This window comes from Coregonus clupeaformis, chromosome 9 (genome assembly GCF_020615455.1).
Source record: "Coregonus clupeaformis isolate EN_2021a chromosome 9, ASM2061545v1, whole genome shotgun sequence".
NCBI lineage: Eukaryota > Metazoa > Chordata > Actinopteri > Salmoniformes > Salmonidae > Coregonus > Coregonus clupeaformis.
The window spans coordinates 6,355,395-6,368,596 of record NC_059200.1 but is presented as its reverse complement, the minus strand read 5'-3'; the positions used below and the strand labels follow the sequence as shown (position 1 = coordinate 6,368,596).

The window sequence follows — 13,202 nt, the reverse complement described above, 5'->3', positions numbered from 1 at the left end:
ACAATATGAAAACACAAAACCTTACAACTCCAAGGAGTACATATAGTTTTATCAAAAGGTACAGATAAGGTTTTAATGATGGTGCTGGTTGGGAAGGCCTATATCATGACTGCACAGTGGGATAGAGCTACATAACACAATTTGATCAGAGCTAGGAACCATACTATCCAGTGAAATTGGAGTATGCCTATTTAGGATGGACACTGAGCAAGGGCACAATCCCGAGTTTGTGTTTCAGCCTAACTTCAACCCCACAACTTGGTTTACTAGAAAGCTGAGGAATGGGGCTGGAGAAATGTAACCACACTCAAATTCAAAGACAGAGCGAGTGATGCAAGGACTGACAGTCCATGAGATCATGAAAGTTAAGCATATTTACATATTTTGAAGCTATACATTGACTCAAGTGACAACAAAAACATTTTAAAAAGACAATATCACCTTATATTTTCCTTGGGGTATTATAGGGAAATTTGGCAGTTGTAGCCCAAAACCATTAGGCTTATTTCTTGAAGAATAAATGGTTAGTTATATCATTATCGGAAATAACCCATAATTGTGTCTTCAATGTAATAAATGAGTCATTACATTGGTATGAGTTCAAGACAAATTGTATGGTCATAAAGCATTACTGATAAATTTAGCATCAGCTGAAAGCTATTTCTGTTATCTGCCAACGGCGGTAATATTTATTCTGGGTTGTAGGATTATATGAGTGATGCGTGATATTGCCCATCCTAATGGAGGGGACTCTAGCTGAACCGTACCAGAAGCAGAGCACGAAGGTTCCGCCTACTCAGCTGGAACTAGCTCGAGCATTGGTCTGCATTGTTATATAGATAAGGATTCTGTGGGAGTGATTTGACTGTACTAAAACTCTGATTGGTTTGAGACTTTATCATTCAAGGTAGCAGTAGCAATTGAGGCGTTCAGAGATAAATCATTTGACACAATATAACAACTGTTTCTGTTGAGCTGTCATTAACATCGAATGATTAAGCCTGTTATTTCTCGGAAACTAATAGCAGGTGTCATCAACCACGCTCGAAGAGTCAACCATCAAGCCTTTTTTCTATTCGATTTGCTGCTAAACCGAAACGTCTGAGCAATTACTGTTGGATTCACATCTTGTAACACTATTTAATTGCACATAATGCAGGACACAGCATCACCAAGAAGCAGATTCATTACGCGTTTCACGGATTTCCAGGAAGACCGATAACGAAAGGTAACACTTGGATGAAGAAATGCATGTCATAGCCACACATTTTCTTGTAGGCTACTTCTATTAAGAACAATTCTTAATTTGGCAATGTACTATGTTTTGCTGTGTGTATGCCACAGTCGCTCTCTATAACTTGCTTTAGGCCTATAGCCCAATGGACATTATCGGTATCAATTCAACAGTCTTGACCCGCTATTAATATACATATTTATACATTGTGTGAAACAGTGTGATCATGTGGAAATAATGCAACCGTTCGCCGCTGCAGTTATTGCGACGTGTCATTATGATTATACTACGAATCTAGGGTAAATATGTTATAAAATGGGTATGGACGTTATCCAAATTTAAGGGTCCTTTTTCGTTTCAACGATGTAAATTGCAGTAGCCTAGTTACTGTTGTGCTTTTGAGCGCACGAGGGCGGGGACAACCCAAATAAATGTGGAGAGGGAAAAACGAAGACAACAAACCCTCCAAATGTAGGCCACCGTGCGTGACCCAATTCCTCGTAACACAGCGAGTGAATATGGAACACGGCGTTCCCCCGCCCCTCGTCACGGCTCGGCACAGTTCCAGGGCAGTGCTCTCTGTGTTTCACTGTGCCAGGATGGTAGGTTCAATGAAAACGACATTACAAGAAGTATCTTATCACTATATAACAATATATTATATTGGGATTCCTCCTATTGCTGTTATTTCACAGTCTCTACTGATGATGGCAACAAACACACTAAGTATTAAAAAGAAACAAAATAATATATTCACTATTGGATTGTGAATCAGAATACTGAATAGTAGTCAAGTTTATATTCTCCGTCCAACCGTTCATGTCTTCCCTTGAATCAAGACATACTTATTGAAGTGAGCAGGGTGAAGAGTTTTGTATAAAAGTATCAGGTTTTCTTGGCTCAAGCTGCTGTGTGACAGATATTTTGTTTTGGACCCCTGGCAGTGCGATCAGTCTGGCTCTGACCTACTTTCCTCCTAACTTCATACCTGCAACGCTATTAATATCCCTGACATAAGGTTGGAGGAGCAGCACACAGCATCTTCAACTGGACCTAGTTTAACCCTTATTATCAGCATCTGGTCAACCTATATATGTATTATACAGCTGCTTAAAACAATTTCTGAGGAGAGGAAACCCCTAAACTAATTATTGTGGTCAGGTCAGGACAGCCTACTTCAGGGGTCTTCAGCCCTGTTCCTGGAGACCTACCCTCCTGTAGGTTTTCACTCCAACTAACCTGGTTCAGCTCATCAACCAGCTACTTATTAGAATAAGGTGTGCTCGATTAGGGTTGGAGTGAAAACCTACAGGACGGTAGCTCTCCGGGAACAGGGTTGGCGAGCCCTGGCCTACTTAATACCTGCTATTTCTTAGCACAGGTTTCCCCAAACTCAGTCCTGGCCCCCTTTGATTCAAATAATCAAAGCTTGATGATGCGTTAGTTATTTTAATAAGCTGTGTAGCGCTAGGGCAAAAACCAAATAGTGCACCCAGGTAGGGCCCCAGGACCTGACCACAATAATTACTTTAGGGGTTTCCTCTCCTCAGAAATAGTTATAAGCAGCTGTATAATACATATATAGGTTGACCAGATGCTGATAATAAGGGTAAAACTAGGTCCAGTTGAAAATACTCCTCAGTTTCATCAGCTGTCCGGGCGGCTGGTCTCAGACGATCCCGCAGGTTAAGAAGCCGGATGTGGAGGTCCTGGGCTGGCGTGGTTACACATGATCTGCGGATGTGAGGCCGGTTGGATGTACTGCCAAATATTCTAAAACGACGTTGGAGGTGGCTTATGGTATAGAAAATAACATAAAATTCTCTGGCAACAGCTCTGGTGGACATTCCTGCAGTCAGCATGCCAATTGCATGCTCCCTCAAAACTTGAGACATCTGCGGCATTGTGTTTTGTGACAAAACTGCACATTGTAAAGTTACCTTTTATTGTCCCCAGCACAAGGTGCACCTGTGTAATGATCATTCTGTTTAATCAGCTTCTTGATATGTCACACCTGTCAGGTAGATGGATTATCTTGGCAAAGGAGAAATGCTAATTAACAGGGGATGTAAACACATTTCTGCACAAAAGTTTAGAGAAATAAGCTTTTTGTGCTTATGGAACATTTCTGGGATCTTTTATTTCAGCTTATGAAACATGGGACCTTTCACTTTACACGTTGCGCTTATATTTTTGTTCAGTATACATAGATTTGATTGACACATCATGAGAAAAAAGCAGGAGGTACATTTAAGCAAAGTAGAGCAAAGCTTTATGAATAACCTCCATTATGCCTCTCCACAGTAATGTTACTGGATACAGTGCCTTGCAAAAGTATTCATCCCCCTTGGCGTTTTTCCTATTTTGTTGCATTACAACCTGTAATTTAAATGGATTTTTATTTGGATTTCATGTAATGGACATACATAAAATCGTCCAAATTGGTGAAGTGAAATTCAAAAAATAACTTGTTTCAAAAATTCAAAAAAATTAATAATGGAAAAGTGGTGCATGCATACAGTGAGGGAAAAAAGTATTTGATCCCCTGCTGATTTTGTACGTTTGCCCACTGACAAAGAAATGATCAGTCTATCATTTTAATGGTAGGTTTATTTGAACAGTGAGAGACAGAATAACAACAACAAAATCCAGAAAAACGCATGTCGAAAATGTTATAATTTGATTTGCATTTTAATGAGGGAAATAAGTATTTGACCCCCTCTCAATTAGAAAGATTTCTGGCTCCCAGGTGTCTTTTATACAGGTAACGAGCTGAGATTAGGAGCACACTCTTAAAGGGAGTGCTCCTAATCTCAGCTTGTTACCTGTATAAAAGACACCTGTCCACAGAAGCAATCAATCAATCAGATTCCAAACTCTACACCATGGCCAAGACCAAAGAGCTCTCCAAGGATGTCAGAGACAAGATTGTAGACCTACACAAGGCTGGAATGGGCTACAAGACCATCGCCAAGCAGCTTGGTGAGAAGGTGACAACAGTTGGTGCGATTATTCGTAAATGGAAGAAACACAAAATAACTGTCAATCTCCCTCGGCCTGGGGCTCCATGCAAGATCTCACCTCGTGGAGTTGCAATGATCATGAGAACGGTGAGGAATCAGCCCAGAACTACACGGGAGGATCTTGTCAATGATCTCAAGGCAGCTGGGACCATAGTCACCAAGAAAACAATTGGTAACACACTACGCCGTGAAGGACTGAAATCCTGCAGTGCCCGCAAGGTCCCCCTGCTCAAGAAAGCACATATACAGGGCCGTCTGAAGTTTGCCAATGAACATCTGAATGATTCAGAGGAGAACTGGGTGAAAGTGTTGTGGTCAGATGAGACCAAAATCGAGCTCTTTGGCATCAACTCAACTCGCCGTGTTTGGAGGAGGAGGAATGCTGCCTATGACCCCAAGGACACCATCCCCACCGTCAAACATGGAGGTGGAAACATTATGCTTTGGGGGTGTTTTTCTGCTAAGGGAACAGGACAACTTCACTGCATCAAAGGGACGATGGACGGGGCCATGTACTGTCAAATCTTGGGTGAGAACCTCCTTCCCTCAGCCAGGGCATTGAAAATGGGTCGTGGATGGGTATTCCAGCATGACAATGACCCAAAACACACGGCCAAGGCAACAAAGGAGTGGCTCAAGAAGAAGCACATTAAGGTCCTGGAATGGCCTAGCCAGTCTCCAGACTTTAATCCCATAGAAAATCTGTGGAGGGATCTGAAGGTTCGAGTTGCCAAACGTCAGCCTCGAAACCTTAATGACTTGGAGAAGATCTGCCAAGAGGAGTGGAACATAATCCCTCCTGAGATGTGTGCAAACCTGGTGGCCAACTACAAGAAACGTCTGACCTCTGTGATTGCCAACAAGGGTTTTGCCACCAAGTACTAAGTCATGTTTTGCAGAGGGGTCAAATACTTATTTCCCTCATTAAAATGCAAATCAATTTATAACATCTTTGACATGCGTTTTTCTGATTTTGTTGTTGTTATTCTGTCTCTCACTGTTCAAATAAACCTACCATTAAAATTATAGATTGATCATGTCTTTGTCAGTGGGCAAACGTACAAAATCAGCAGGGGATCAAATACTTTTTTCCCTCACTGTATGTAATTCACCCCCTTTGCTATGAAGCCCCTAAATAAGATCTGGTGCAACCAATTACCTTCAGAAGTCACATAATTAGTTAAATAAAGTCCACCTGTGTGCAATCTAAGTGTCACATGATCTGTCACATGATCTCAGTATATATACACCTGTTTTGAAAGGCCCCAGAGTCTGCAACACCACTAAGCAAGGGGCACCACCAAGCAAGCAGCACCATGAAGACCAAGGAGCTCTCCAAACAGGTCAGGGACAAAGTTGTGGAGTACAGATCAGGGTTGAGTTATAAAAAAAAATATCTGAAACTTTGAACATCCCACGGAGCACCATTAAATCCATTATAAAAAAATGGAAAGAATATGGCACCACAACAAACCTGCCAAGGAAGGGCCGCCCACCAAAACTCACGGACCAGGCAAGGGGGGCATTAATCAGAGAGGCAACAAAGAGACCAAAGATAACCCTGAAGGAGCTGCAAAGCTCCACAGCGGAGATTGGAGTATCTGTCCATAGGACCACTTTAAGCCGTACACTCCACAGAGCTGGGCTTTACGGAAGAGTGGCCAGAAAAAAGCCATTGCTTAAAGAAAAAAATAAGCAAACACGTTTGGTGTTTGCCAAAAGGCATGTGGGAGACTCCCCAAACATATGGAAGAAGGTACTCTGGTCAGATGAGACAAAAATTGAGCTTTTTGACCATCAAGGAAAACGCAAACCCAACACCTCTCATCACCCCGAGAACACCATCCCCACAGTGAAGCATGGTGGTGGCAGCATCATGCTGTGGGGATGTTTTTCATCGGCAGGGACTGGGAAACTGGTCAGGATTGAAGGAATGATGGATGGCGCTAAATACATGGAATTCTTGAGGGAAACCTGTTTCAGTCATCCAGAGATTTGAGACTGGGACGGGGGTTCACCTTCCAGCAGGACAATGACCCTAAGCATACTGCTAAAGCAACACTTGAGTTGTTTAAGGAGAAACATTTAAATGTCTTGGAATGGCCTAGTCAAAGCCCAGACCTCAATTCAATTGAGAATCTGTGGTATGACTTAAAGATTGCTGTACACCAGCGGAACCCATCCAACTTGAAGGAGCTGGAGCAGTTTTGCCTTGAAGAATGGGCAAAAATCCCAGTGGCTAGATGTGCCAAGCTTATAGAGACATACCCCAAGAGACTTGCAGCTGTAATTGCTGCAAAAGGTGGCTCTACAAAGTATTGGCTTTGGGGGGGTGAATAGTAATGCACGCTCAAGTTTTCTGTTTTTTTGTCTTCTTTCTTGTTTATTTCACAAGAAAAATATTTTGCGTCTTCAAAGTGGTAGGCATGTTGTGTAAATCAAATGATACAACCGCCCCCAAAATCCATTTTAATTCCAGGTTGTAAGGCAACAATATAGGAAAAATGCCAAGGGGGGTGAATACTTTCGCAAGCCACTGTATATTTGGAAATGCTTTACGATATTTCAAGCCTGATTTTACCAATGTAGGTTATCTTTAATTGTGTTTGATGTGTTTTCAGAGGCCAACCATGGAGGATAGGAGAATTCTCCCTACAGGGGGAGCAGGTGATCCAAAAGCAAAGCTCATACCCTTAGTGGTCAAAACTGAGCCGGACACAAAGACCCGTAGGGTGAGAGAGGAGGCACAGCCTACCATACCCATCAGGGTTAAAAAAGAGGACATCTCTGACGTGCCCCTCAAAGTGCCCAGATTCCAGTACGTGGACTTCCCTTCGCTGCACCAGTGCATCCAGCAGCTCACCGTGCCACCCCTGGACAGCTGGCTGGAGGGTTGCCACCTGGCCCTGGGAAGACCCTCTGGAGGACATACCCCTGTCACTTCCAAGGAGAGGGTTCCCAAGTTTAAGTATGTGGATTATCCCTCTCTGCACCACTGCATCCAGCAGTTGTCTGTGCCACCTCTGGAGAGCTGGAGCTCGGGGTTGGCCAGGCCAGGGAGTGGGGCGACAGGGGGACCTGGATCCACAACCTCTCAGCCCATATCTGTGAGGGCGAATCAGACAGGACAGGGAGATGTTTCAGTATCGGCTCAACATCAGGACAAGTACACTGCTTTCCCCTTCCCTGGTCCTGACCCCAGCTCCATCCAGTTTGTGAACTCCTCAAACCAGGCATCCCATAAGCATCAACTGCCTCAGATGCGCTTGAGCAGTCCGCCCCGAGCCAGGCCCGCAGTAAGCTCACAGGGGGAAGAGGCTCGTCATAAGGTGGTGTGTTCAGATCAGCTGTCTCAAAAGTCCTCTAATCCTAAATCTTGGCTTGCTGGAATGAAGCGTGCCAGAGGAGCGGGGCCACTCCATCAGAATAATAGGAAGTCAGCTGGTGATGATGATTGGCATGCAAACCTAAAGAAATCTCCAGAAAGTCATCAAGAGGCCAAAGTGGAGCTCAGTGACTCTCCTGACCTAGGTCAAGGGTTTTGGAGAACCATCCCAGAGTCTGTCTGCCCCTTTTGCCAAAATATGTTTTCAAATCCAGAGGAATTGCGGATCCATCAGAAGAGTCACAGAGAAAAGGTCAGTCTGTAGTACCTCGAAAATGTTCTGAATATGTGACAAATACTTATTTAATTGATCAAATTGTGTATCAAATAATGATGAATCTTGTCTCATGATGTTTGTCATATAATTTCAGAAGCCACATTGATGTCTTGACATGGAAACGTACAGCTGACAACAAGGAACATCTTCACAACTGTGCATCTACTTCAGTACTTACTACACAGGCGTGGGCTGGGGCAGTCATCTCCACAAATTATTGGTCACCAGAAAGGGGTCCACTGAGGTGGTTTTGATTGTTATGTGTTTATCTTGATGACATACTGTAAGTGAGGGACTACAAACAAACTCATTTAGCTAAGAGCTTAATTCATAATTCAGTTTAGGTATGAAATGTGAAATGAAACGTAATAGACTGACCTGCAGTGGCTCTTGATGGTCTTACACTCCTCATTTACTTATGGTTTAATTTGCCAGGAGGTGGCACACATTAGATGAGATATAACAGGAAAATCAACCATTTGATGTTTCAATTCAAATGTCAGGAATTAGGTTGAAATGCAGTGCATTCATTTTTGTGCTGCTGTAGTTGAGAATTTAGTTTTAATTTATTTTCCTTAAAAGGGATGCCAATGTTTTCCTGTTTACAAGCTCTTGTTGGTGAAATTTCGCTTTATGGCAAAAACATTAGTAAATTGGGGTATCAGCACCTTGTTCACTGGAGATGGCTGCCTGTTCAGTATTTTTAACATAATTATCCAGCTTTGGGTGGCTATAAAACCCTTAGCTTTTGCTGCGAAACAACACAGGCTTCTTTATAATTTCTTATCTAATGTTTCTTTTTTTACAATGGTAATTATGTGTTATTGCTTGTAATGTCAAGAAATAACTTTAAACTTTTCTTAAACTTTATTTTCAATTGTCTGTGTGCATTAAAGCTTTTATAGTGAAGATTATTACTCTACTTTCAAGCAAATGCTATACTCATACAAGTGTCACATTATTTTAAGTACTTACTATGGTAGCCTACACTACAGTGTCCTCTAAAAAATGGCAAGAAAACAACCATGATTATTCAGAGCTCAACCTTTCCATCAACAACATAATTACACAACTATTTGTAATGATGTATGGCTATCCCAGCTAACAGAATTACGTTCCAGGACGTGACCACAAAGTTATTTTAGTCCCTACATAAGTCATGATAACGTTATTGTGAAACTTACAGACGATGTTCCAAAATGTATTTCTATCATTCCGATTGTAACGTCATATGAAGACAAACCATAGCTCAAAATGTAACGTTATGAAATGTTCCTAGGATATCTCCAAAATAACATGATATTCAGAACCTTTCATGGACTACCAAGGAACATGTTTTATGTTCCCATGATGTCTGTATAGTGACCTGGTATTTAGAACCTCTATAATACTTATTAGAAACGTTATGAATGTGCCTATAATGTCCCAAACGGGCTATGACATTCAGTACCTCTGGAAGACTTAAGGGGAATGTTACAAATGTCTCAGTTACGTTCCTTGTTAGCTGGGATGCCATTTAGAACTAGGCCTAAAACAGTAAAAGTTGTAAAGTAAAACAGTCCAGACCACAACTACATGCTTTTTATGTAAACAATGTGGCATCACTGGCACGGGACTTACCATTCAAAGAATAGGAATATTCCACTGGGGACACAATGTTTCACTTACACAATACAACTGTAATAGCAGAGAGCTATGCAGCAAAAGTTTGACTGATGAGGACTATGCGGAGAAGACCTAAAGTTAAAAGTCTGTCTACCGAAAGCCCTCAAAATAATAGATTTTAAGGTAAGGGTTAGGGTAGGGGTTAAGGTTAGGGACGTCCCAAGGATCCCGGATAGGCATCTGGTAACCCAGAAGTACATTTGGTCAGCTGCGTGATTAACTTCTGTCTGTGCTTCTGTCTTCATACTGTACGTACAGAGGAAGAGGCGAAGCGAGAAGATTTACCCTACTCAAAATCCAGTAAAAGGCTGCCTTCTGTTTTGCAGATTGTTTGGCAGGTGCCGCGGCAGCTGGCAGTCACCCACTAGCGCCCAACGGCATGTGCCGGTACTACACTTGGTTTGTCACTAAATAGCGCCCCACTGGATGTGCTGGTGTCAGTGTCAGATCTGCCTGCCTACCGAATCTTACACACGGTCTGGCCGATTTGCGTCACAAACAAACATTTTGGAAGCTGATTCGCTGATTCTCTTCCATAACTCCACCCCATAGTTACTGTTGCTACGACCAGCCAAGGTGTGCGAGCAGTTCGCGGGAAAAAGGGAGACCGATTGGGAAAAGTGCTGCAAGCTGTTAGCTAACAAGCTAGCAGCTAATTCCATGGCTAAATATTGTATGTACAGTTGAAGTCGGAAGTTTACAAACACTTAGGTTGGAGTCATTAAAACTCGTTTTTCAACCACTCCACAAATGTCTTGTTAACAAACTAGTTTTGGGAAGTCGGTTAGGACATCTACTTTGTGCAATTGTTTACAGACAGATTATTTAACTTATAATTCACTGTATCACAATTCCAGTGGGTCAGAAGTTTACATACAATAAGTTGACTGTTCCTTTAAACAGCTTGGAAAATTCCAGAAAATGATGTCATGGCTTTAGAAACTTCTGATAGGCTAATTGACATCATTTGAGTCGATTGGAGGTGTACCTGTGGATGTATTTCAAGGCCTACCTTCAAACTCAGTGCCTCTTTGCTTGACATCATGGGAAAATCTAAAGAAATCAGCCAAGACCTCCGAAAAATGTTTGTAGACCTCCACAAGTCTGGTTCATGAAGCACGGGGGTGGCAGCATCATGCTGTGGGGGTGCTTTGCTGCAGGAGGGACTGGTGCACTTCACAAAATAGATGGCATCATGAGGAAGGAAAATTATGTGGATATATTGAAGCAACATCTCAAGACATCAGTCAGGAAGTTAAAGCTTGGTCGCAAATGGGTCTTCCAAAATGACAATGACCCCAAGCATACTTCCAAAGTTGTGGCAAAATGGATTAAGGACAACAAAGTCAAGGTATTGGAATGGCCATCACGAAGCCCTGACCTCAAGCCTATAGAACATTTGTGGGCAGAACTGAAAAAGCGTGTGCGAGCAAGGAGGCCTACAAACCTGACTCATGGGCCAAAATTCACCCAACTTATTGTGGGAAGCTTGCGGAAGGCTACCCGAAATGTTTGACCCAAGTTAAACAATGTAAAGGCAATGCTACCAAATACTAATTGAGTGTATGTAAACTTCTGACCCACTGGGAATGTGATGAAAGAAATAAAAGCTTAAATAAATCATTCTCTCTACTATTATTCTGACATTTCACATTCTTAAAATAAAGTGGTAATCCTAACTGACCTAAGACAGGGAATTTGTACTAGGATTAAATGTCAAGAATTGTGAAAAACTGAGTTTAAATGTATTTGGCTAAGGTGTATGTAAACTTCCAACTTCAACTGTAGCTAGCTAACTAGTTAGCAACTCGTTTGTTACTGTATAAAATAGTAGATGGACGTGTTGATTGTATCCTCTGAACTAATAGCTCCAGCACCTTGCTCTGTGAGCTTCCAGGCTAATAAGCTAGCTAGCAAGTTGTGTGGTCATTTAGCTAGATAGCTGCTGTGCAACATAACCAAAGCCATTTACAACCTCTAAACACATCAATGGCTATACATATGGAAAGTGTCAAGTTGTGTGTATTTGTCAACATTTTAAGGGATAAGTAGATAGACATAACCTACTGCAAACATTCTGGTTGAACACATTTTGGCACACAGTGACTGTGGGAGAAGGACCCCTTAGGCCGCCTTTCATTACAGTAGGCTATTTTAGTTTTTCCTTGGTGAGAGAGTCTTTACAAATACTGCTGGTTGTCATCTCTGCCAGTGTGCATCATCAGGGTATCAGGAGATAGGAAGCCCACCTGCCTGCTCTGCCCATCCAGCACTGTGACACCATATTTTGTGAAACAGTAAAACTTGCTTGACTCAATACTGTCAAAGCCGCTAGCCATCGGTATAGCTATACTGCATATTGACTTTTTCCTTGCCAATATCAACTGGAAATTGAGAGGCATAATAGCCGATAAGTGTTTAGTTAGTTCATTTGTCATGCCCATGCCATAGCAATTAGTCTGCACAATTAACAAATCATTTTATTAGTGACCTGTGATAGAGACATTGTCCTACAGGTAACAATTATTCTTGTCCTTAGAATCACTGGTGTTCAAGAAACATGTTACAATTTCCACAACTAGGTTTCCTTGATAATGGTTTCCAACATATGATTGGCAGAACTTCACTTTAGAGTAAGAACATTTTTGTATTGTAATTCTATTTGCAAAATACCTTATTGAACATGTGACTAGTTTCTGGTAACAAAGTGGCACTGTAAATTTGACTGAACAGTTTAGCAACAATGGATAATTCCGCCCTCTTCTTCCTCATCAGTACAGTTAGAAACATTAGCAGTAGAATTGGGGACAAAGTGATATTCCTCATCGGTTTCTCTCAGCTTTGGAGACAGGTCATCAGCCTGAACCACCTGTGAAAAAGGAGCACAAATTATGTAATGGTTAGCATGTGTGTAAACCTAAAACAGACTATAAATATACAACTCATGGCAATTGCACTAGTCACAATTCAAATACCCCACTTTTTTATTTATTGTTCACGATAACTGTATGCTCCAACCATTAATTCACAAAATGTACCCCAAGTATGGTCTTATTGAGTAGTTATAGCAGGTAGGGATGACAATTAACACACTGTTGCCAATGACGACCAAGAATGAGGAATACTGAACTAGACTAAACACTATTGTCACAGCTATTCCAGAAGAGGTCAGTCTAATGTACTAAGGTGGTCAAGGGCAAATGAAGTGTGAATGAGACTGTCTGCATCCCGATTCACCACCCTTCTCCCCCACCATAGATTTATAAACATTGAATTGGTGTGGTCATTGGCTATAGAGGGAGTTTCCATCGTTGTAATATCCATGACACTGCACACTTTGGGAGAAGGGTGGGCAATCAGGACACAAGCCTACCGTTTACCCCTATGTTGAAGTAAGCACTCATACAATCACCCTCAAGGGCTTAAAATGAATAGACTGGTGGTGTAAGGAATATGGTGGAACTGCCATTGGTCAGCGGAATAACTACATAGTTTCCTGAGGGTTGGAACACAAAATAGATTAGTTGAAATGCTCACTGTCAGGTCTGGAGCAAATTAACTTGTATAGAAAAGGCTTTTCTTCCAAAGATAACTTTTGAGACTGAATCAGGCTATTTC

General features: G+C 41.9%; 1 protein-coding gene across 1 annotated transcript; it reads left to right on the top strand.

The window, feature by feature from the left end:
* The first annotated feature begins 881 nt into the window (after positions 1-881).
* On the top strand, positions 882-8,828 carry si:ch211-284e13.6. Its single transcript, XM_041885744.2, has 3 exons — positions 882-1,228; positions 6,879-7,895; positions 8,014-8,828. The coding sequence occupies exons 2-3, from the start codon at positions 6,888-6,890 to the stop codon at positions 8,023-8,025; spliced, it is 1,020 nt and encodes a 339-aa protein (XP_041741678.1). The 5' UTR covers positions 882-1,228; positions 6,879-6,887; the 3' UTR covers positions 8,026-8,828.
* The last annotated feature ends 4,374 nt before the right edge of the window (positions 8,829-13,202 follow it).

Excerpts from the sequence above, each read along its gene's own strand:
- si:ch211-284e13.6 (XM_041885744.2), top strand. The coding sequence starts at position 6,888 with ATGGAGGATAGGAGAATTCTCCCTACAGGGGGAGCAGGTGATCCAAAA.